Here is a 23,843-nt window from a genome sequence, read left to right on the forward strand (position 1 = left end):
ATGCTACTTGAAAAGAGCTACCTCAGTAATTGATTAGTCTAATTTAATTAAAGTGCTGAGATCCATGGAAAATCCAGCATATGTGTTTACCAACAGAGTCTATGTTATTCTTATCTTATTTCTAAGGATTCTCTCTTTACAATATCAGAACACTAATCCTAGTTTCTGCTGTAGTGCATCTTAATAAAAACTAATGATCTGTGGGGGTTTACAACATGCATGTTTACTGCATCATTCTGCTTTAAATAATGTATCTGCTGAAAACCTGATAATCATTCCAGTGCTTTTCCAATTTGGGGTGGTTCTTTATTTTTGTATTTAGCTCCATTTACATTTAACATTACAAAACATTGATCTAATTTACAGGTAATTATGTTAAGAATGACATCTCAGCTTCTGGTGTTTTATTTGTGCTCTTTGTGTTTCCAGGTGTGTGTGTGGAATGTGGCCAGAATGAGCAGCACATTTGTTACATTAGCTGAGGTGCTGGAGGCCCGGGGGGGACCTCTGCTGGAGGAGGAGATCTGGTCCCTGCTGCTGGGTGCTGCAGAGTGTTTAATGGATGTCTCTTATAAGGGTAAAGCGTTTCAGATAGCCTCTCCTCATTACTGGCTCACATAACACGCTTCTTTGCTGTGACCACACCTTATTGTCGTTCCCGTGTTGTTTTGAAATGAGTTCGACCCACAGTCACGTAGTTGTGGAAAGACATCTTTGTGCATACTATTTTCCTGGACTTCTTGTCTTTTTCAGGTCACAACAACATGTGCAGCATCATCAGCCCCACCTCCTTGCTGTTGTCAGCCACTGGCTCCTTAGCTTTTAAGAACTGTGGCCTATCAGATGAGGTATCTGCGTTTGCTGCTCCCGAGATGCTGCAGGACCGTGCCGGGTCAACCAAACCTGCCACTGATAGGGTCAGTGCTTGAGTCCTAATCCCTGTCTTACTACCTCGTTTAAAAGATTAAAAGACCTTCGTGATAGAAGCAGCAGCTATGTAGCAATTGCTGTTTTTTGTTGTTGCTTGTTTTTTTTTCATATCAGGACCTTTTCACCTTACAACTGACAGAACTGATTACCAAGTCAGGGCTCTCATAAGCAGATGTGGTTTTCCTGTGAATGCAAAATCTCAGGACAAGAGAAACTGAAGGTCAACTAAGGAGTAAATACGCCGCCTAGTGGCTGATATAGGCAACATAATTTTTTTTAAATTGTGGTTTTAGATGTGTAATAAATTATTTAATATAATTATAAATAAATTCATTTTAAAATAATTTAAATAGATTATAGTATTTTTAATTCACACAAAAAAATCACAAGAACTTACAAAATTACTTCAAAGACACAGCTGATACATGCAGTAATCATACACTGCATTAAGAGGAACATATCTTTTCTTTTTTCAAGTAAAATCAGAAATATTGTTTGTGTTTTGGGTCAGGGATATTTACCAAAGTTATTTTTGTTTTCTAAATGACAGAATAATTTGCCAGATATTTTTTTTAGAAAATACTGTTAACTTTACTTACATTCAGTAGTTTACATACATTTTTTTTTAAAAGCATAAGATGTTGATCTGACGTTTTGCATGGCTTCTTGCAGTAGTTTGTTAGAATTTTGACTAAATTGGTGAAAGTTAGTCAGGATTTTAGGCCACTTTGCTCAAGTTCTGCCTAGAATATTTTTTATTGGACTGACATCAGGGCTTTGCTTTGTGATGGTTTCTCCAAAACATTGACTTTGTTACCCTTAATTCACTTTGTAACCACGTTAGCTGTATGCTTTTTGCATTGTCCATTTGGAAGACCCATTTGCACCCAATCTTTAATTTCACTGCTGATGTCTTCATGTTGCCTAAATATTTCTTCATAATGTCATTTCAGTTCCTTCTGCAGAAAAAACAGCCCCACAACAAAATGCTGCCACCAACATACCTCATGATTTGCATGGTGTCTTCAGGCTTACAAATTTCCCCCATTTTTATCCAAGTGTCTCAATAAAATGGCCAAAAATGCAAAACTGGGCTTTGTCTAAATTAATCAAAAATGAACGTTTTTCTCCCTTAGACTTTATGTTGTTTTTGAGTAATGAGTTCTTCCTGTCTGCTTGAGCTTTCAGTCCATGCAATGCTTTCTTACCAACTTATGTCAGAATCTTCACATGGTCTTTTCTTTTCTTTGAGGCAGAAGCACAGATTTCATACATAAACATTTTAATTTTGGGGATACAGAACTTGTCTATCTCCTTAACAATATGATGGCTGGACATTTCTAGGCTATTTGCAAACAAACCAGCCAATAACAACATAGCAAATCATTATACAGCTGTTTAAAAGTCGCTGGTCATCATCTGTGTGGATAAGAGTTTCCTTTGATGAAATCTATCATCCTGTTGATTCTGTTGGTTAAATTATGCATCTGAGGAACATGAGTTATTTTTTAAAATAGTTTAAAAATAGAATGAGTCTTACTCAAAGCTAGAAAGCTAGCAAGGCAAGGCTAGCACATATTTGCTACTAGGCAATTAAAAGTGTTTTACATTATGAAAACATACAACAAACAAGTAAGAAACGTTACATTGCAGTGGCAAAATAAAGTGGTAAAAAGCTGGAAAGCAGACTACAGTTATTATTAATGAAAGCCAGCTGTAAACAATTTAGACCAGGAGCAGAATACCTGAAAAGTCTGGAAGGTTGACACAATGACAACAGGTCTTAAAATTATTTTGGCTTTAAGTCGTTCAGTGATTTATAAACTAACAAAAGTGTGTTAAAGTCTATTCTCTGAGATAGATGAGTGAAAACAAAAGAAAAAGTAGAGATGCCGCTAAAAACCACAAACAGCATTTAGCCTTCAGTACCAGAACGACCACAAAAAAAAACATCATTTATTTACATGACAGTCGGAAGGTCCTCTTGGTGACACGTGTTAAGATCAGCTCAAAGGATTCTTAACGTGTGTGTGAAGGGGAGATTAATTACAAACAGATCTCAAATGTTTGATTCTTTCTCTCTGACCCGATTGGACAAGTTTTCTTCTTTAGTTGTGACATTCAGTCTGACCCTCAGATCTTATCTTCTTCAAAAAATTTACTTCCAGAGGAGAAATTATCACAATTATGTATTATAACTAGTGATAAATTGAATCTATTTAATTTATTTTTTAATGGTATTTAGATGTCCAAAACATTTTTCATTATTGGTCCACATGTCTATCATTATAATGCTTAACAACCATCTCATATCTGAAACTGTTTTACAGTTCAGTTTTTCAAACATGTAATCAGTCCACTGCATAAAATCAATATTTAAAGTTATGAATAATCATTAATCAACTGAAAGCTTTTTGAATTTCTGAATTAGCCAATTGACCTTAATTAAACCTTTTTTCATCTCTTTTTCTGAGAAATCTTAGCAGATTTATCTGTCTTTCGGATAAACAACTTGACTTAGACAACCTAGTGTTGCCAAATGCATCTTGTATTTTGCATATCCAAAGCCATATAAGGAATAAATAACTGTTTTCAACACACTGGTGGTTCTGAGGACATTTTGAAAGTCCACTTAGAAAAACAGTTAAAAGTATAATAAATGTCAAATCCAAGGAAAGATAGCTACATAATCTTTATAAAGTTAATCTCATGAACTGTTGTGGTGGAAGCAGTGAGGGAGACTCAGCAGACCCAGATGAGATGAATGATGGAAGTTTAATGATGAAAATAGACTTAAATAATTCCAAAAATCCAAAAAACCTGGCAGCACAGTAGAGCGGAAGGCTAGGGCTCAGCACTGGTAGCAACAGGCTACACACACGGACAAGACACATTGACAAGGACCTGACAGAGACGCTGAGACACGGGTGACATTAAATACACGGGAGGGTAATCACAGAAACAAGACACACCTGGGAAATAATCAAGGGGAAGACAGGACAACACGAAGACTCAGGGACACAGAAAACTCTAAATAAATACACAGAAAAACACAGATCCTGACAGTTAACATGTTTTTTAGAGCCAGTTATCTCTGTCTTAGTTCTAGAAACATGCTGCGTTGTTCCTCAACAAATATACTTCGTTACACAGATGTTGGTATATTCGCTGGGAATGACTCTCTACTGGTCGGTTGATTTTCAGCTACCTCAAAATCAGGTGAGAGTCCCTGACACAATACATTTCCTTTTTCCTGGTTCCACAGTCCACTGGCTTAGCCATTTGTGATGATATTTTAAAACCTTTTCAGCCAGTTCAGTTGAGTGACCATCTAAACAGCATCCTCCTCAGCATGTGTGAGGACCTGGCTCACCGCAGGGTAAACCTCACATCAATTCTGGAGGCCTGTGAATCCCAACACAAGGCCTCCAACCTGCTGCCGCCCACCAAAGTTGTTCGACAGCTCGTGGAGGAGGTTTTTCACGAATCAGTGAGTCGTAGATATCAGAGGACTGCATGTTCTTCCTTTCTGGCTTTGCACCTTCTCTGCAACCAATTTTATACATTATGTGTCCAAAATGAAAAGGCATGACAGCTTTCCTTCATTTTTAGGTGGATGGTTCTCTGCCAGACAGCAACATTCCTCTGAGTGGCAGGAGCCAAATGATCAGGGAGAGACTTCACAGTGAGTATGCCTTTTTAGCTTCTGATAAATAATCTTCTCTTGTATACAGTTCAAATGATACAAAAATTATTTAGTTGTGCCTTGAACTGCATAAAACTTTAACTCAATCATGTGTATTATCCTAGAAATTACCTTACAGTTACATTTTGACTCAAGATAGAATAGAGGTCAACAGGATTAAGATCTTAACCTCAAGCAAGCCTGGGATTAGAGTTCAGTTGGAGCCAGTAATCAGATACAGAGCATGCAGGATGCTCCAGAATAAACCTTCATCATCCTTCAGTTGCATTCATACACATAAGTGTCTTAGAGGAGCTCGGAGGCTGACAAAAATCAAATGTTGCTGTCATCTTTCATCTCCTACCTGCCTGACAGGAAAGAGAGGGCCATTATCGGACTTCAGTGAAGGAAGTGCTGAAGGGCGGAGGTACTCAACGGACTCTGACTCAAAGTCAGGTAAACACACAACACAAAAGATGCTTTAGAGCTGTTCTTTATTGTTTCTAAGTTACTATCTTATACTTGCTTATCTCGTAATTTCACAGTTGATTTTTTTTTTACATGACATAAAGTAAAATGTATAGAAGTAATTTGTTTAATTTTTCTGGTTTAGGGAGTTTACCTCAAAGACCTTGGAGACAAAGACCAAGAAGCTCACCTACGCTGTTGTACCAGTCTTCTTTAGACAGGCATGTATCATACCCATCAGCACATCTTCACTGGGAGACAGAGAGTTTCTACTATTTTCATTATCTCTGTGTAAGCTGTGCATACTTACTGCTTGTGTCAGAAGTTTGCATACACTCATCGTGGTCATGAATATCATATTTGTTTGAGACCTTATAGGTTTTACTCCACTCTTTTTATTTTCTTGCATAAAATAACACAACCATTCACTTGTATTTTTTAAATACAAGATTTTCATTCACAAGTTGGAAGTTATTTTCAAATGTTTCAAATTTTAATAGCATCCCAAAAATATTTGGTTAAATGTTTCTTTGCAAAAGCCACAATGTTTCTGGCATAATTCTGGTAAGACTTATGACTAATTCCTGAATAGTAAGACATTTTCATCAAAGTTAAGGTTGGAAATTTTTTTAGGTTTATGTGAGTCAGATTTATTCATACTGTGTTTAAGCTACAATCAATTAACTTGTTAATGATGCTACCACCACCATGCTTGACAGTTTATACAGTTATCTTGGGGTCTATAAGCCTCTGTACATCTATATAAAAAAACAATGAAATGAACTAACATTAAGATTATGAAATTTCCAAAGCCCCCGTCTCATATTGAAAATTTTTGGACAATGCTCAAAGAAAACAAACAACTTTAAAGGAGGTCTACAACAACATTAAGATTGATCAAACAATTAACCGGAATTATATCAGAAGGTTGTTGGTGGCTACAAAAAGCATGTGGTCAAGGGGCAATTAGAAATATTTAATCAATTATTAATGATTATATATCAGGGACATTAATGCTCCTTGGAGATGTATAAACTTTTGCATCTTTTTTAATTTTTTAGAAAATCATTTGAAGTTGTACGTATATTGATGTAATTTTGACCCACCAAAAAGCAATGAAAATTAAAATGTTACTTCAAAAGTTTGAAGTTAATGTAGAATTAATAGAAAGAATGAGTGAAAGTCATTTTCCAAGCAGAAATGCAAGTAAATATTTCCCTTCCTCATTTCGTCTTTCTCATTGTCTGTGCTGACTTTGGAGGGACGTGACTCTCACTGCTGTTGTTTGACTTTTCAGCTCGTCCACACAACGATTACTCATTATGTCCTTCCTACCCTGCCTCTGTCCCATCAGGCTCCCTCGGAGGGTACGCCGCAGGGACAGCAACTGCAGCTGGATTGGTAGGAGCCCCCACCACGATTTCTCTCCAAAAGCATCAGGCAGATCTCACAGTCCTTCCATTACCTTCAGTGAATCCTCACTCAGCCTGAGCCAGAGAAAAGCTAAGGTAAGAACAGGAGCTCTTTTGTTGTGATAAATAGACTTAAAATGCTTTGTAGGAGCAAAAGATGCAAGGGAATATGACCCTTTTTGAGATCGAACTTGTTAACACTGGGAAAATTTGAATTTAGCAACAGACAATTAAGAAAAACAGCATAAAATAGGTGTAATATTCTATAAGGTTTTTAATTATATGTTGTATATTTCAGGCATTGGGTCCGGAGTTTATGAGAATGCCAGATGAGCAGCAAATTCTTCTTGAGCTTCCAGGATCTATCGTGGTAAATTATTGATTTCAAGTCTTCCTGTTTCTCTCTCTACCCCTTATCGGTGTATTTGTATGTTCTTCCACGCTCTTTAAGTTGTTGTTCTCGCACGTTGACCTGTCTACATGCTTAGTTGCATGTTTGTTACAACCTTCTCAGTGTGTCTGTTGTTGTTGTTTTTTCTATGTGCATGCATTTCTCTGTGTTTGCACACCACAGTCCAAAAAGGGCCATTCAAGTTCCTCTCAGCGAGAAGTGACTGTAGTGCTGCCTAACGGACAGTACGTGGTTGTTCGCTGTGACATTAAATCCAGGGCAAGAGATGTGTTTGACATGGTGGTGGCTCACGCAAACTTGGTGGAGCACTTTTACTTTGGTCTTTCCTTCCTAGATGGTAAGAGGACATGTCAAATTGGACCTAATCTGTCTGTATAAAAGTGACCAAATCAGAAATTATATTTAAAATGTCATAAATATGATTCTAATTGAACATTTGTTTTGTAGAAATTACCGTAGTAATTGCAGAGAGACAAAGAAAGGGTTTGATAGTTTTTGCTGTTGTCGTTGTCCTGTTTTGCAGATGATGAATATTTCTTTTTGGAACACGAGACAAAAATCTCCAAAGTTGCACCTGACAGTTGGAAAAAAGGGCAGATATCTTCCTTCTTGGTGTTTCTTCGAGTCAAATATTTTGTTGATGATATTGCCTTCATTCTGTAAGTGCAACATTTTCAAGTTCATTACTTTTGCGTAGAGTTGATGCCTTTTTTCAGCATTATTTTCTTTTGCGTAGCAAAGCTTCAATGACATTAAATGTCAGTGGAAAAAAAATCAGCTTGGAAAAAATGACAAGAAATGCTCTCAAAATCCAAGCCGGACACAGAAAGAGACCAATCTTAAAAATGGAAGCATTGTGACAATTTCAAACAACAGAGAACAGAATTTGATGTAATTAGAGACAACACGCAGATGACAGGCAAAATTTTACAAAACAATTTTGTATTGGTTTTCAGACCAATACAGACATTTGTATCTGCAAAAACGAAAACAAATCCTCCTGCAATTCAGGTACACCAAGTAGACCTTCTCAACCTGTGCACATGAAATGTGTAAACTGTGCAGGTTTTTGACATAATTCAATAGGACATTCATTGAAAGTTTAAACTCAGGTCTCTAAACTCACAGTTTCTTATCCTTTATTTTATGCTGTATTTATTCATCAATATATATCCCAGAAGTGACATCAATAATTGCTTTAATTTGTTAATTAGTGACAGTAAATAGTACCTGAATAATAATTGCTCCTTCACTGTCTAGGCACAGACTGACTCAGCACCAGTATTACTTACAGCTGCGTAAAGATATCCTGGAGGACAGACTTTACTGTAACGAGGAGACAGGCTTGTTCCTGGCTGCTCTCGCTCTGCAGGCTGAGTTTGGTGACTATATGGCAGAGGTACAGATGAAACACAGAAAAATAATAAAATATTTTAAATACCTACTTTATGAGTCAGAGTGTGACCAATAGTGTGTGTGTGTTTTTTTTTGTATCTGTCTAGTTGTATGGTAAAGACTATTATCAACCTGAGCATTATGTATCCAAGAGAATGCTGGAGAAGCTCGCTGTACCCATCATCAGAGAGGAGTTGCCGAGACTTCATGCAAGTCATGCCCATTTGCTGCCTGAAGAGGCAGAAACAGAGTACCTAAAGGTAAATGCACCCTTCCCTTACTTTTCCCTTATGACATGCTAATTTGAAAGGTGATTGTGTGAACTTTTTCATAATAATTCCCCCTCAGATTGTCCAACAGTTGCCGGAGTATGGAGTTATGTTCCACCGTGTAGGAAGAGAGAAAAGACCATTGATAGGAGAATTAGTTCTGGGAGTGTGCGCCAAAGGAATCATCGTCTATGAGACAAAGAACCACCTGCGTACTGTCACCAGACGCTTTCTGTGGAGGGAAACAGACTCTATATCCACTGGGGTAAAAATAATAAGTGACATTCCACTTAGGTTTTGTTCCAAACTGTTTCTAGAAAATGTTGCAAAGGAAGTATTTTTGGTTTTACAACAACATTATTCCTTCTTCAACATGCTTGCATGTGGTGAACTGAAAATGGGACTTTGTAGTACATTTCATGCTCAGACAAATCTGTATTTGTGGCAATATATGGTGATTTTAATCACTGCCAATGTTTCACCAGTTGTATTTTGCTGTAATACAAACCGCTACAAGAGATTTTCCCTGCCAACAGCCATCTCTAGCTACAATAACTCTTTGAAGAATTTGAATTAATACGAGTTTCAAAAAAATTTAATTTCCCTTTGGGATCAATAAAGTGTTATTGCATTTGACTTTGAGTGAAGAGTGACTGTGAACAGCAGTCTTCTTTCAACCATATTTTTATTCTTCCTATTCCTCCATAAAGGACCAGATTTGTGGCTAATAGTTATCCCACTAATTTCTTCAGGGGAGTCAAACTAAAGGGGACTATATACATTTGCATGCCACATTTCCCATGTTTTTAATTTGCATTTATGAATTACACTTTGTGTTTGTTCATAAAGCATCTGTTGGTGTATCAAGTAATATTTGAAGTGTATGAGAATTTTTGCAATACTTCATAATTTTGTTATGTTTTAATCTTCACTTAAATGTTTCAAAACAATTATATTTACAGTTCATAGTCATGACCCTGACCCGTGTTTGTGTTTCAGCGTCGTAAGCTGATCATAGAGTGTGGTGGACCCAGCGGTAAAAAGCACATCTTTGTAACAGAAACCTCTAAAATTGCACAGTACCTCCTGAACCTCTGCTCAGCACAGCACAAATTTCACAGCGAGATGACATCTCGACAGCTCAACCACACAATGATACCTGGTGGGATGGCTTTAGTTATTTCGCCAAATATATTACCGTACTTTCCACTGTTGTTTCACACACCCACACAAAAAAAAACTGAACAGGAATGTCACAACAAAGACAAAAATAAAAACAATTTGTCTCTTGTTCTCCAGATGAAAACATATCTGCATACCGGGCCCGTAACATGAGCCTGAAGCGGATATCTTGCTCAGAGGGCATGCTGAACCATGTAGGTTTGACATCTGGCCAGGCCGACGCCCTCTCCAAGTCCTGTGACGATCTTACTGCCAAGCTGGAAGCTCGACTGCGCCAGCAGAGAGAAATGAGGAGAGAGATGGGCAGAGATCTGAACAAGGAATTGCCTGGAACGGGAGACCTCAGGGATGGGAAAGAGCGACAGAATTGGAGGTAATTTCTGATGATGATGATAACAAGAACTGTCTCTTTGGTCACTGGCGTTCTTGTGATATAAATAGATATACTCGTATATGTTGTAGCTCTCCAGGGATTCCCAGACGGCTGTCCAGCATCTCACTACAAAAGCAGGACTCTGATGCCTCTTCTTCTCTAAGAGGTGACAATAATAAACCTTTTCTTCACATACAGTTGCACATATTTAACAACCAAAGTACAAACGTTTGTCAAGTCAAGCTTTGTAATGACGTTTGCTTGTTTAGGTTTAGTTTATACTTGCATGTTAGAAATCAACACAACAATCATATTTTTTTTTCCTGTTTGATGATAATTGGCCCTCTCCTTATTGTTGGTCTTAATTAAGTATAGGAACGTTGAAGAATTCCAACACAGACATCGGGAAGACAAATCCATCAAAAGAAGAATCCATAATTCTGCTAAAACACATCTACTTCACATAGACTCAGTCTGAACTGGTCATCTCCATTAGGATAAACATGTTTTTCATCTTTATTTTATTAAAGGATCCTCTCAATCCTTGTTTTTGTTTTTTTAGAACAAATAATCCAATTTATAGTAAGTGCATTTATAAGTAAATACGTTTTTTTTTTTTCTACTAGTTGATACTCCAACACGGACACCACCTGAGAGAGAGATAGTTTGTGTGATACTGAAAAAAGATCCCAAACTGGGTTTTGGTGAGTATTTCTTAATCACACTTGAATATTTAAAAAAAATGAAAAGATTACAGTGTTTGTGGGTTTTGCAGTTTAATCCTAAGCAGGTTGCCTCCTTGCCATGTTTCTTTCAGGCTTTGTGATAGTAGGAGAGGACAACACAGGAAAACTTGACCTGGGGATATTCATTGCTTCCATTGTGCCTGATGGCCCTGCAGACAAAGATGGACGAATCAAACCTGGTAAGGAGGAATGAGACTTGGAAACATTTGATCCTGATGCTGATTTCTCAGGGGTTTTTTTCTGTCACACTTAATTGTTTTAGATCCTGCAGCTGATTTTAATGTGAGGCAAAGAGTAAATGCAAAAAGCCAGAGAAAGAAAGGCCCACTGAAAAAACTAAACATATTCAAACCAACTGTGAAAAAAGCTTCCCAAACCCTACAGTTGATTTTGCTACATTTGGCAGCAACAACTGCTATCAAATATTTGGATAACTGATTAAAAGTCTTGCATATTACATTAGAGAAAGTTTGGCCTAATACTGTTTGCAGAATTTATTTAGTTTATAAATACTGAGCAGATTTTCAGCATTAACAATTTCTTAATGTCATCCCAGAGCAGCTCAATGGAATCTGTGCCGAGACTTTGACTAGGCTAAATCAAGAAATTTTCGAGTCACTCAGAGGTGAACTTGCTGATTTATCCTGATGCATAACCCAATCATGATTGACATATTTCTACAAAATTTAGAGCAGAATTTTTAGCTCTTTCAATTGTGTCAAGCCATCCAGTTCATGAAGAACTAGAGCTAGATTGGTTTGTTTTTACTTGAAGTCATAAGTGGAAAACTGAATTTTTCTTTTGTATACTTTTTATAAACACATTCTGACCTTTAAGTGAGGCAAAAACAGAACAATCTGAAAGGGAATAAATCATTTTTCACAGCACTGTGTGTAAGACTTCACAAAAAATCAAAGATGCAGTGTGATAAACATCTCAACTTTTCACCAGTATCTATTTGGAATATGCTGCTTTTCTAGGTGGACGTCTCATTTCTCTTAACAAGACCAGTTTAGAAGGAGTCACATTCAGCGATGCTGCTGCCATCCTTCAGAACAGTCCTGATGAAGTAGAGCTCATCGTTTCACAGCCTAAATGTAAGAGTTACTCTGCTGTGTTTTCTCTGTAATCTCTATAGTACGGCAACTTCAGGGTTAAGTTGTGTAATCTCTCTTGGCTTCTTTCCTTGCAGACTCACTAAAGGACAGACAGGGCTCCTTGAGTCAGAGCACTCTAGGTTTGTCATTAGAGAGGAGTTTTGGGTCACAGACCACCCTGAGTGGCACAGAGTTTCGCCCCCCTGTGGAGGAGCTGGAGGAGGCCATCATCTTGTCCAGCATGGCCACTCCGAAGCATAACAGGAAGCTCCACATTCCTGTTGTCCGAATACAAGATGCTCAGGTAGGAGGCATTGTTTCGCAGGGGCAATTGACTTTATTTCCATGGAAGATGTTTAACAGGTCAGACAGTTTCCAGTGCTAAACTGATTAGGTGCTCCTAATAATTGGATGAAGCTCCGCGTCATCCTCTGGTTTCAGAAACGATACTTGAGTAAACATGCTTGATTGGGAGAAAGGATTGCAGTAAAGTCAGTGATGCAATGCACTTTAAATGGCCTTCCTTAAACAGATAATTGTTTGCTAATTGGTGTTAAATGAGCTACAGACTTTATTTATACTCTATTGTGCAATATGAGTGGATTGTACTGTTTGTAAACTATCTGAAAATGGCCTTTGTAGTAATTTGAATTTGATGGATTAAATTGGTTTGGAGCTGAGCCAAACTGAAACTAGAAATAAACTGAATTGAATGGAGCTCAACCTCATAACAAATGTCATTTCAAAACAGATAAAAGAAAATAAGAAAACAGTATGTATGTTAATTGAAAATTGTAAAATTGAGAGGTTTAAAGTCAATTCTAAAAATTCTTATTTGATGATAATGTTTTGGGCCTTTCTTTGTGTCCTACTTACTTTGCAGACAAAAAGTGGGCAGTCTTGTTTTTCTTAGAAACTGTTTTTCTTTTCTGCTTCCCTTCTAGGACGCGTCTCCAAGGTCTCCGTCCATCTTAAGCCTCAAAACAGGAGATCGTTTTACTATAGATATAAAGAAAAGCGGTGGGAGCCTTGGATTAAGTGTCACTGTGAGTTACCTCTTTTCTGCTTTTAATCTGTTTTGATTTTATTGTCTTAACTATTTTGGAGAAGGTTTAAAAACATTTAAGGAATAAGAAGTAAGAGAAATGTTCTTCAAACTAGAAAAATAACTGAAAAGACTTGAGGGGAATAGCCTAAATGTAGCAAGGTAGACAGTGCAGAAATCCTAACGCCTACATGCTTATTGAGTTTGGATGGTTAGGCTCAGTTCAGGCCCATGACATTGAATAATTACATCTTTTTTTCTCTGCTCCAAAAAGGGTGGAGTAAACACAAATGTGCAATTTGGAGGCATTTATATAAAGAGTTTGGTGCCAGGAGGAGCTGCTGAGCAAGATGGACGCATTCAGACTGGTATTCCTTTAATCTTTAATGTTAAACAGCGAAATAAAATTGCGAAACAAAATATTTAAATAGATCATGTTTAAAATTCAAATTTTTTTCAGCTCTGAGGTGTGAATTATCACTCTTTCATGTCAGTTTTGATTGTTTTTAAAAAAAATTGCTTGAAGGTTTAGAATAGAAATTACTGGAATGTTTTCTGATTTATATGAAATTAGAGATTAACTACCCTAATGGTTCCTACTTCTATGTGCATTTCCTTAGATATAAATATTGATTGCTGTCCTTTAACAAACACATTTCCCCATAAATCTCTATTTTGCACATTCAAGAGATTAAAATTGGACAAGAAACAAGCTCTGTTTGTTGACACAGATGAAAACCATCTATATGTTGACACTGCTAATTGTAAGGATATTTGTTTTTGTGCACACGGCAGGAGACAGACTGCTGGAGGTTGATGGGACCAACCTGAGGGGAGTGACTCACCAACAGGCTGTCGAGTGTCTAAAAAGGACTGGGGAGGTATTCACAAACAAAAATATGCACACAAGCACACTCTGTAAAAAATGTAAACCTGGTGATGTTCTTAATTGATTATGTTTTCCAGGAAAGAAGAGCTTCAGTTCACGTTTATGTTATGAATCATTTTAGAGCTGAAACAGTCAAATTTTCTGACTGATTTTCAATGTCAGGCTTTGAGGTTCAATTCCAATTTTTACTTCTCCTGATTCTTCAAACTCTTTTTGGATAAGAACATAAAAGGCTACAAGAGTAGCCCCTTAAAATATTTATTCAAGACTTCCTGCTAATGGGATAGGAATTCATAATTTACATTAGAGCCAGATTCAACATTGGATGGTTGTACAGCTAACAATATAAAACAGCAACTTCAATGTGTATTCCCCTAAAAAGTAGATTATTGCCTTTGAAAGGATGCTAACATGTTCAAATCCAGAATATTTTCTGAAAGACAGAAGTTTGAGGCTTAAATGGATAATTAATTTTCCTTAAGACCGCAAAGCATTAGGATGCTTATTCTTTTAAACCACAACACAGGCTCCAGAGTTTTTAACTCTCCAAAGTGGCTCTTCAAATATTTGGCTGATGATGGTTGAAAATGTTTTGAACATTAAGTAGAGGAGACCAGTTTTTAATTTGCCTCCCATCTGAATTCATTAAACTTCAACAACAGAATGACATTAAGTAGCTTGTTTTCATTTCTTTTATAGTTCCAAAACTATTCATGCTGATCTATACAGATGTATTTCCATTCCACTGAGAAATTTGTGTCAGATAGGAAAATAAGACGAGGCCCTTCAAAAGGCAATAAAACAAATGCCAAACAACTACCATTTAAAAAAGGATATTTTTTTCCCCCCAATAAAACCAGTCACGTCAGAAACTCTTTCCCAATTGTCGCTGCAAATATTCCTAATGGCATAACAGTATTCCAATCTGTAATTGCTGATCAGTTTTTTGCACGTTTCCACTGGTATTTTGACAGTTTCTGAGGTTAGAAGGATTCATGCCAACATAATCTTTAGCTCCCTCCTCAGATTTTCCAAAACATTGATATTACTTCCAGCCAGAAGAAACATGTTGGTTAAATTAAAAAAAATTTAAGCTTGCTTTATGTATATCTATTAATATTAATAAATATTGAAATTGCCACAGTTTTCTCCCCAACAGTTAGCTATTGCAAAAAGTGTTTATCATCTGTTTCGTAGCTCAAACAACTTCAGTGTCAGACTTTTGTTTTAAAGATTGTACTACTAATTACCCACTGTTTGTTCTTAGACTGATTCTTTTCTGGTGCATTTTAAAGACATGAAGAGGTTTACAGTTGTCAATCTGTTCCTTGAAGGTGGTGAACCTGCTGCTGGAAAGGGAGCCTACTGTTGTCTTGGAGCACAGACCTGACTCTCCCTGCTTCCCCTTGATTCACAGTCCATCATACACTCAGTCGACCCCCAGGACAGAGGTCTCCATGGAAACAACCTTGAGTGGTCGAGCCAAGGACTACAGCTTTGTGACGGATGGTGAGAGAAAAGAGAAAGGGGCAAATGCACCATCTCAGATAAAAAAAAAACTTACACACAACAAGACACAGGGCCCAGAGGTGACTGTGACTCATCTGACAGCTACATTGTGCTAGTTGTCAGAGGCATCCAGAACTGATGCTGCCTCTGTCCCTTGAGATTGCATTCACTGAAACCTTCAAGCTGCCCATTTCTTGTCTGAGTCTGGGTAAAGGAACAATTCACTGTCTTTATAAACCTTCAGTTTTCTTAGTTGGAATATTAAAATAAAATGTGCAAAATATACACTTAAAAATTTACAGATGGACTGTTTCAAATCAAAAAAAAATTTCTCTGTTATGTCTTCTCTCTTTCACAGAAAATACCCATGAAGTGGTTCTGAAAAAGAGTTTGTCTGGTCTTGGCTTCAGCTTCTACATATCACATCTGCGCTCGGGAGCAGACCGTGGTAGCGTGGTTCGCATCAAACGCCTGTTCCCAGGTCAGCCAGCTCAAGAGAGCGGCCAGCTGCGAGAGGGGGACATCATTTTATCTGTCAACGGAGAACATGTGAAAGATCTCTCCTACCAGGTTGAGTTTCCACTTTTAAAATACCGTCATGACTATAGTGTTCATGCATTCTAAATGTAATACATCAATGAACTTGTTGCATAACAGCAGTGTTTTCTCTGGCTTCGATAATATGTTATTAGTGAGATCAATGGCCCTGTTCTCTGTATACCCTCATCACAGATTCACCTATTTGTTAATCTATTAACAATGATAATCAAGTTTGTTGTGTCACAGTATGTATGCTCTTAAATTTTTTTGATAACCTTAATCTTTTTTTAAAAAATTATGGATATAACTCCAAAGCATTTATTTTGATTTTAAGAAATTAATCCCGGAAGTGTGAAAGGCAAGATCAGCTTTGAAATCTTGTCAGTTACTTTGTTAAATTTAGGTGTGGACTTTGACTGGACCATTTTATAACTAGACTTGCAGCCTCTAGTATAGAGTTTGATTTTAAATACTCTCTTTTCTGAAGAGATTGGTTGTTTTGAATTTTAATGAGGGGATGTACACAAATGCACACCACACTGTTGTTCACTTAAAATCCCAGTAAACTTGGGCTAAGGATATACAGAACAAATTGGTGAGATTTCATTTTTCATATTTATATGATTAATTGTGTTTTGTGTCTGACTGATTCAGTTCTCCCTTAAGGTTTTTTTTTTTTTTTTGGACCATCACCCTTTTCTTCTTCATTCCAGAGAGTTTTGTTCCTGCTGCGAGGAGCCCCATCTGAAGTCCACCTAGTGATCTGTCGGCCACCTCCTGGAGTACTTTATGAAGTAGATGACAACACACTGGTAGTATAAAAGTTCAAATATCACGGCTAAAAAAGTTGCAATGCATAAAGTAATTTATAGCAATGGTCCAACTATTTGTCCAACCCTGTAGAGTCCTGCCCCCATACGTGGTATTCGATCCAGATCTCTTGACATCCGGCTCGGAGAGGACTACAGCCAGCTCCTTAAATCTCCAAGTGATGTCAACATACGTGAGCAGCTGCTGCTCCCCAACGAGGAAGAGGGTCTGACCAACAGCACAGAGAAAATCCCAGATCCTCCAACAATTTTACCACCTTCAGAAAGTGAAATGAGCCTGGAGAATGATATGGAGCAGGACTTCCCTCCTCCCCCATCTCCTCCTCGAACACCTCCCTCCCCAACATCACCCACATCTCCGCCATCACCAGTCTCACCACTATCACCCACCTCACCTTCTTCACCTCCTCCCACCTTGCCACCGATTCCACCAGAGCCACAATCAGCTGCTGGGAAACAGGAAGAACAGGAGGAAGGAGAAGCTGAGAGGAGGAAAACAGAAGAAGAAGAGGAAGCTTCAGCAACACTGAGCTCAGCTTTGATCCTTATGGATGTTTATGCAAAAACTGCCTCTAAACCTGTTTATACCAGGTACTCTTACAATTTATACCAGGCTCAGCTTACAAGTAATGTTTTTATATTGCTCCCATTTTGCTTTCAGTACTAAATAAAAATGTTTGCCATTTCATATCTCAGAACAGTGGCGGTTCCTGATATATGAGGGGCTCTCATGCCCCCCCTATGTGTCTTTTCACATTATGTATACTAATAAAAAAAATAGAGATATTTTTTAACTGACTTACATTTGTGCTTGTGAATTTGCAGTGGGGTCAGAGAGGAATCAGATGGAAGTGTGACCTACTGCCTTATGGGAAATGGACTGACCATCATGGCCGACGAAGAGTACTTGACCATCAGCTCCACCTTAGAGCCTGCCCACAGCATTCCCTCCCACACTACACCAACGACCATCGAAACCCACGACTCTCAAACTCAGAACAGCTTTCAGACTCCAAACTTTTCCCATCATGTCCCCACCACTCCCAACATCGCGCCACTTAACTTCTCATCCGACACACCAACCACTTGCCCCCTCGTCTACCCAGCCCAGCCACTCACAACGCAACCCCCGAAAACAAAGCATCACCCAATACAACAGGGCCTTCTTCCCAGCCACTTCAAAGCGACATCCAAGAACGTTCGGCCTGCGGTGCCTCCCCCACAGCCTCCGCCCATAACGCCAATCACGGCCCAGATTATTTCCTCAGTGCCTCCCTGCACTGGAGCGCCCACTCCAACACTGCCTTCCACAGTGCTGACCTGTTCTGCCCAGATTCAGCCCCAGCTAAGAGAAGAACCGGAGAGGAAGGGAAGGGAATACAAGGATGATTTTGATGAAGAACTGGATGAGGAGGAGGAAGAGAGTCGGAGGAAGGCAAGAAATAGTTCACTGCTATTCAGTTCTCAAAGTTTCAGTGTTAAAAATAAAATCTATAACGTGTGATTATATTGTTAGATATGATTTAAAAGCATAACATGAGAGAGATAAAGTGTGAAAAAATCAATCTGCTCTTTCTTCTCCTTGTTGTCCTATATTTGTCTGCAAAAATACACTGCTGTCAGTCAGTAACAACCAATCAGAACCAGCAGGAGGATCTGAGCACTGTCAATCACGCTCATGTATAAGTTCCAGTTGTAGTAATGGTGGAAAAACGACTTGCCTTTACAGGACAAAATGATCATCCGCTGTCATTGGTGGCCATGCTAGATAGCTTGCACGTTCATGACAGGTTCCGATGTGGGAAAGGAGCTGAAGCGTTCCTTTTTCTCAGTTTTCTGATTCCCACTTTAGGAAGGGATTTTGATCAGGACCAGAAGCCTAAATACATTGAGATGCTACAATTTAATCGCCTGATTTTTAAAAATTGATTAATTTACCAAAAAGTGACTAGTGAGTGTACAAATAATATATTGGTGTAATACACAGTTGTAAAAATAGATGGTTCTGAACAAGGTATTTATTGCCAATGTTTCTACATTTTAGGGAATGATTAAAGAGTTTGAGCTCACAGTGGTCTTGACCAAGTCCAGGAGCGGAAGCTTTGGGTTCACCATCACTCGTAGCAAGATTGATAATTGCTACTACATACAGGAAATACTGGACAACCCCGCCAAGGCAGATGGACGACTCAGGGCCGGGGACAGGCTCATCACAGTACGCTCCGAAGCACACGTCTGCACATTTAAAACTCTTTCTAGGAATGAGATGTGTGCCATGACTTTTCTTTCAGGTAAATGGGCACGATGTCACCTGTGTGGCAGATGATTTTGCCATGACTATACTCAGGTCATCACCTAGAAGGCTGAATATGACCCTTGGCAGAGCGGTCAGCAATCTGGTGGCTCCGCCTCCCTGCGACAGCTTGCCTGACGTAGTTCTCCACAAGACCCCCTCAGGACAGCTGGGTGGGAGCCCATACAATAAATGTTAGTTTCTTAGACACACCAGTTTAATCAGTCAGTGGTATTTGAATCTATGTGTGCTTGTGTCCTTCCCAGGAATAAAGCTGACAGGTGGCATTGGCAGCAAATGGCAGGGCATCTACTGCTTGGCGGTGGTGCCAGGCTCCCCAGCCAGTGAGGAGGGCAGCGTCAAGCCCAATGACAAGATCCTGTACATCTGTGGCAGGTGCACCCTGGGAATGACGTTAGAGGATGCAGTCAAAGCCTGCGAGATCGCCCCTCGTAAGGTCAAACTCAAAATTATTCGGTATGTGATCATCTTAGGCTGAAAACAAAGATACCGTCCCATGTCAGTGTTTATATTTTTAAATTAATCTTTGGCTTTTTGGTTTCCGTGTCACAGGGAAGACCAACCAGTTACTCCCAAAGCTAAGTGGAACGGTGAGTTAAATAGCTTAAAGTTAATGGCAGGATAGTTTGTATGCAATGCATCATATGCACTGAAGGACTGCTTAGAAACCAGATATGTTTGTGTTGAGCTGAGAGATGACTATTTGAGTTCAATCATTACCAGTTAAGAGTTCCTTAACGCAGAATATTGGCTCGTCTATGCATGCTGTGCTCCTGTTGTGTTTGCAAAGACAACGGCTTTTGTATATTCAAATAGTTCTTTTAATTAATAGGTTTGTTTGACTGGAAAAAGGACAAGAAGTTCTTTGCTCGTTTTGAGGAAACTGTCTCGTCTGAGAGAGAGTTTGCTGTTGAAGATAGTAAGTTATTCTTTCCTTTCCCTCGTTTAATTCTCCATTTATCTCCTCCGACCCTCCATTAGCATTTTCTGTTCATATTAAGATTTCCTGTCAGCTTTCAGCTTATTGTCCCACCATCAGTAAGAAGCTGAGCTCGGTGCTAACAGATACCTCTCTCTGCCTCTTTGTGTGTGTGTGTGTGTGTGTGTGAGCTCTGAATGCTGACAGACAGATCCTGGGCTCACACAGTGGAATTAATAATTAGCAAGCCCTCCACTGGAGTATTGGACTGCAAAGCCAATGGCATCACACTCAGCTACACACACCTACACACACACTAGGACCCATGCAAGCAGTGGTCTACTGGACAGATAGCTCAGTTGCCCGGTGACAGAACATAGAACGGTAAACGACAGTGCAGAGGGTCGATCTGAAAAGATCAGCCTTGTTGATCTGTTGCAGAGAGGACGCATCCATCAACACTTCTTTTTGAAAATGGCGGAAGAGGTGGGAGGTTGGTGTGTTGTTTGTTTTCAAGGGCTTCATAGACGAGAACAGGAGGCCTAACGCAAGGGACCAACCAGACTTCCAGTCTTTTCAGATCATCTTTAAAGAAGCCTTATCATACCTTCAGAATGCTTTCTGATTTGGTTAGTTTTGCATTACTTCATCCATTACTTTTGCCTTTCAGCTGAAGCTGTGCGTAGGACTGCAGAGAGGTTGAGATGTCGCTCTCTCACCCAAGGGCAGGATGTAAGTTTCTGGAGTATTGTTTGTCTTTCTCTAGTTATTAGTTGCTGCTGGTGTACCTCTTTCTGCTCCTTGAATATTTTTAGCTCATCTTTCGAAGAACCTGTAACAAACTATTTATCATTTGTCAGCCTGAAAGAGGATTTTCTGGGGAGCATTTATCTGATTTGTTGAAGATCAGGCTTCTTTCCAGACCAATACATCATTAAGGTCAATAAAATCAATTTCATGTAACTCTGTGGAAACTCTAAAGTGAAGTAAAATAGCTGAATATATTTATTCACTATTACACTTGCTCACCAGTGAGGTTCAGGACTGTTCAGTGTCTCTCGTCCTTTTTAACTACAGTACAATGAGAAACCTGCTTTAATATTCTGACCACAAGTCATCCAAGTCACTCAGAGATTCATTGAATATCTTTTAACAACATCTTACTTCAGACATAAGGCCATAGTCTAAAGAGATTTGCACTGGAATATCTTGACTGAAATTAGCATGTCTATATTTTTAATATGATTTGATCAGGTTGATAATTTAGCACATAATATATTTCCAATTAACAATATCCAGACACAGCCTCTTTCACATCATAGCTCTGCAATAATCATGTAACCATGAGCCACCCCCTAGTTATGGATCACTTACATATCATACCAGGCTTATAATGAGATCATGTTACGGGCCATGTGTAAGATGTAAAATATGTCAAGGATTTTCCCTCTATCTGGCTCCATTTGCAAATGCATTTACTGCTTTAAAAACAATCAGTGTTCAAAGTCGTATTGTCTGCACAAAATCTGCATATTATTCTGATCATTCTAACATATTGTGTCTTTGCTTTTATCATTTGATCGCCATCACCCTTGTTCCATAGTCCTGAATTACAGTTCACAAGTTTATTATTGCCTGCCATTGTATAACATGGGTGTCATCTTGGTGGGTGGACCTTAAACCCTCCATTTCATGTCAGAGCCTTTTAAGTTATTGTGAACAACAAATGATTTGAAAGGGCCTTTAAATTCTAAGTGGAAAAACTTGTATTCAATCAACTGAATAATGTGCATAAACAATAATAAGGTTTTACACAAGAAAGTACGATATGATTTTAAAAGATAGACACAGAAAATTCAATCTTGTGGTCAACAAAATCACAGACAGTTTGCAGACACTTTTAAAAGATGAATTTTGTTAGTGTCTCTTTATTGCAAAGTATTTTCATCTTGGGAATTTTTGTTAGCACATGCCTTGATGTATGAAGTTTTGTAAACTTAAATTTATGTTAAAAAGTATTTATTTCATCAATTTTGCTCTTCAGAGTTGCATCATGCAAGTGGAGTTCAAAAAACCCGAAGGCGGAGGCCTCGGCTTCGCATTGGTCGGTGGAGCTAATGGTACCATGCTCCGAGTTAGAGACATCTGCTCAGGTGGAGTAGCTGAGCAAGACGGCCGGCTGAAAGTTGGGGACATTCTTTTAGAGGTGACAAACCATCATGCAGAACCGCCGTTTAGTTTTCTCCTTTGTGTTTTCTGATTATCGCTTTTTCACGGCCAGGTGAACGGTGTGATTGTGTCCGGCCTGAGCCACAGTAAAGTGGTGGATATTCTGCGGAAGGCTGAGGGGACAGTGCAGCTCACTATTTGCAGGGACATCCTGCCCCTGACCTACTCTGAGTCACCTACTCCGCCAAACATGTCTGCTCACACTGAGGCTATTTTAGCAGAGCAGCCGGCTCATATGTCCAACTCTGATGTCTGCTCAGCTCCTGAAAGCCTGCAGGATAGGGAAGCTGAGCGCCTTGTTGGTATGATATCCAGCTTCTGTCTTTCTTTTTATCAATTTGACTAAATAAGATAAATGTTGCATTGCAAGTTCCCTCCACTTTTACTGTAAATATGTGGAAGCCTTGAATTAGTCTTTCACTGAATTACATGTATTCAGTAAGAAATATTTTCATTAATATCACTGCGTCAGTTTTAATGGCTTTATTTCTACTGTCTGATAAAAGAAATGTGTATTTTTTATTTATACTTTACTTTTTGATTTATTAGTGTGTTCAGGAATTTTTAAGTATTAATCACTTCATGTTTTCCATGGATGTTATATAGCAGAGCCAAATCCCAGTTTTATCCCATTCATTTAATCTTTCATGTGGATAGTACTGTGATATACATGTCCGAATAAACTAACATATTGTCTTAGAAACAAAAACCATCGCAGTCCACAGACCTCACCACTATTGGAAATGTGTGGTTTGGAGAGAAATGCCTCAGAAAGGACCGTAGACTGTGGAAGAGATACTGTGCAAAGAGGAACACTTAAAAACCTTTCTTTCTATGTGATCCCACTTTATGAAATATTGAAGGTTATTCCCCAGCTGAATAAATGTGCTAAAAGTTTCAATTTTTCTAACTTTTGAAAGCACAAGTGATTAATTTATTAAAACTTTTAGGCAAGGCAGGTTTATTTACACAACACGATTCACATTCAGGGTAATTCAGACTGCTGCACAGGAAAAACAAAGGAACAGAGATTTCCAATAATTGTGGAGGGTGCTGTTGAACCTTAATAAAGTGTTGAGTAATATTGACAGCTGAAACTATATATTTTCAGATGCCTCTTTAGAGCCTGTGGTTAATGAAACTGAAGTTATCCTCACATCACCGCCTCCTCCGCCTCACAGAGTTACTGTTATGAGGGATGAGACTTCAGTTCAGGAGGTAACACTGATAACACAAATGCTCTAATCCTAAATTCATAATTTAACTTAACTGTCTGTTTAAAATAGTTAACGTTCCATTCCTCTTTACTAACATGCACTAACATCTTCCTCCTCCTGTCTGGTGCTTCCTCTTGCTGCTTGTCTGTGGGACAGGAGAGTTGTAACAACACCCCCTCTCATCAAGCTTGCTGCCCATCCCTCAATGTCACTGAAATGTTACATGGAGCGTCTGACAGGTATCGGCAGCTCCAACTTGTCCTTGGTCCTTGTATGTCGTCTCTGTTGTCCTTCTCTCCACCTTCTTAAGCTTCCTGTTCTTGTTCTGTTTACTGGAGTTCCGCTTTTAACCACACGGGGACAGCAGAGAGCAACAAATAAT

At 38.7% G+C, this 23,843-nt stretch overlaps 1 protein-coding gene across 3 annotated transcripts in view; it reads left to right on the top strand.

The window, feature by feature from the left end:
• The window catches only part of LOC102221205 (FERM and PDZ domain-containing protein 2-like), a 33,771-nt gene that overhangs the window by 2,316 nt on the left and 7,612 nt on the right, over positions 1-23,843 (top strand). The window contains exons 2-40 of one of the 3 annotated variants that reach the window (XM_014469284.2): positions 430-577; positions 754-917; positions 4,084-4,149; positions 4,241-4,420; positions 4,543-4,615; positions 4,991-5,071; positions 5,229-5,304; positions 6,438-6,591; positions 6,794-6,865; positions 7,070-7,244; positions 7,431-7,566; positions 8,168-8,306; positions 8,410-8,562; positions 8,651-8,836; positions 9,571-9,733; positions 9,871-10,126; positions 10,216-10,292; positions 10,753-10,830; positions 10,944-11,051; positions 11,853-11,969; positions 12,065-12,273; positions 12,914-13,015; positions 13,289-13,382; positions 13,810-13,895; positions 15,238-15,412; positions 15,771-15,982; positions 16,666-16,764; positions 16,856-17,373; positions 17,608-18,217; positions 18,827-18,997; positions 19,074-19,248; positions 19,342-19,552; positions 19,649-19,686; positions 19,929-20,015; positions 20,686-20,747; positions 22,060-22,221; positions 22,297-22,546; positions 23,356-23,462; positions 23,618-23,700. In XM_014469284.2, coding sequence (XP_014324770.1) covers positions 454-577; positions 754-917; positions 4,084-4,149; positions 4,241-4,420; positions 4,543-4,615; positions 4,991-5,071; positions 5,229-5,304; positions 6,438-6,591; positions 6,794-6,865; positions 7,070-7,244; positions 7,431-7,566; positions 8,168-8,306; positions 8,410-8,562; positions 8,651-8,836; positions 9,571-9,733; positions 9,871-10,126; positions 10,216-10,292; positions 10,753-10,830; positions 10,944-11,051; positions 11,853-11,969; positions 12,065-12,273; positions 12,914-13,015; positions 13,289-13,382; positions 13,810-13,895; positions 15,238-15,412; positions 15,771-15,982; positions 16,666-16,764; positions 16,856-17,373; positions 17,608-18,217; positions 18,827-18,997; positions 19,074-19,248; positions 19,342-19,552; positions 19,649-19,686; positions 19,929-20,015; positions 20,686-20,747; positions 22,060-22,221; positions 22,297-22,546; positions 23,356-23,462; positions 23,618-23,700 — 6,029 coding nt within the window. In that variant the 5' untranslated portion in view covers positions 430-453. The remainder of the gene's footprint in view (positions 1-429; positions 578-753; positions 918-4,083; positions 4,150-4,240; positions 4,421-4,542; positions 4,616-4,990; positions 5,072-5,228; positions 5,305-6,437; positions 6,592-6,793; positions 6,866-7,069; positions 7,245-7,430; positions 7,567-8,167; positions 8,307-8,409; positions 8,563-8,650; positions 8,837-9,570; positions 9,734-9,870; positions 10,127-10,215; positions 10,293-10,752; positions 10,831-10,943; positions 11,052-11,852; positions 11,970-12,064; positions 12,274-12,913; positions 13,016-13,288; positions 13,383-13,809; positions 13,896-15,237; positions 15,413-15,770; positions 15,983-16,665; positions 16,765-16,855; positions 17,374-17,607; positions 18,218-18,826; positions 18,998-19,073; positions 19,249-19,341; positions 19,553-19,648; positions 19,687-19,928; positions 20,016-20,685; positions 20,748-22,059; positions 22,222-22,296; positions 22,547-23,355; positions 23,463-23,617; positions 23,701-23,843) is intronic. The other 2 variants (XM_023327822.1, XM_023327823.1) reach the window with 2 other exon arrangements.

This window comes from Xiphophorus maculatus, chromosome 22 (assembly GCF_002775205.1).
Source record: "Xiphophorus maculatus strain JP 163 A chromosome 22, X_maculatus-5.0-male, whole genome shotgun sequence".
NCBI classification, from domain to species: domain Eukaryota; kingdom Metazoa; phylum Chordata; class Actinopteri; order Cyprinodontiformes; family Poeciliidae; genus Xiphophorus; species Xiphophorus maculatus.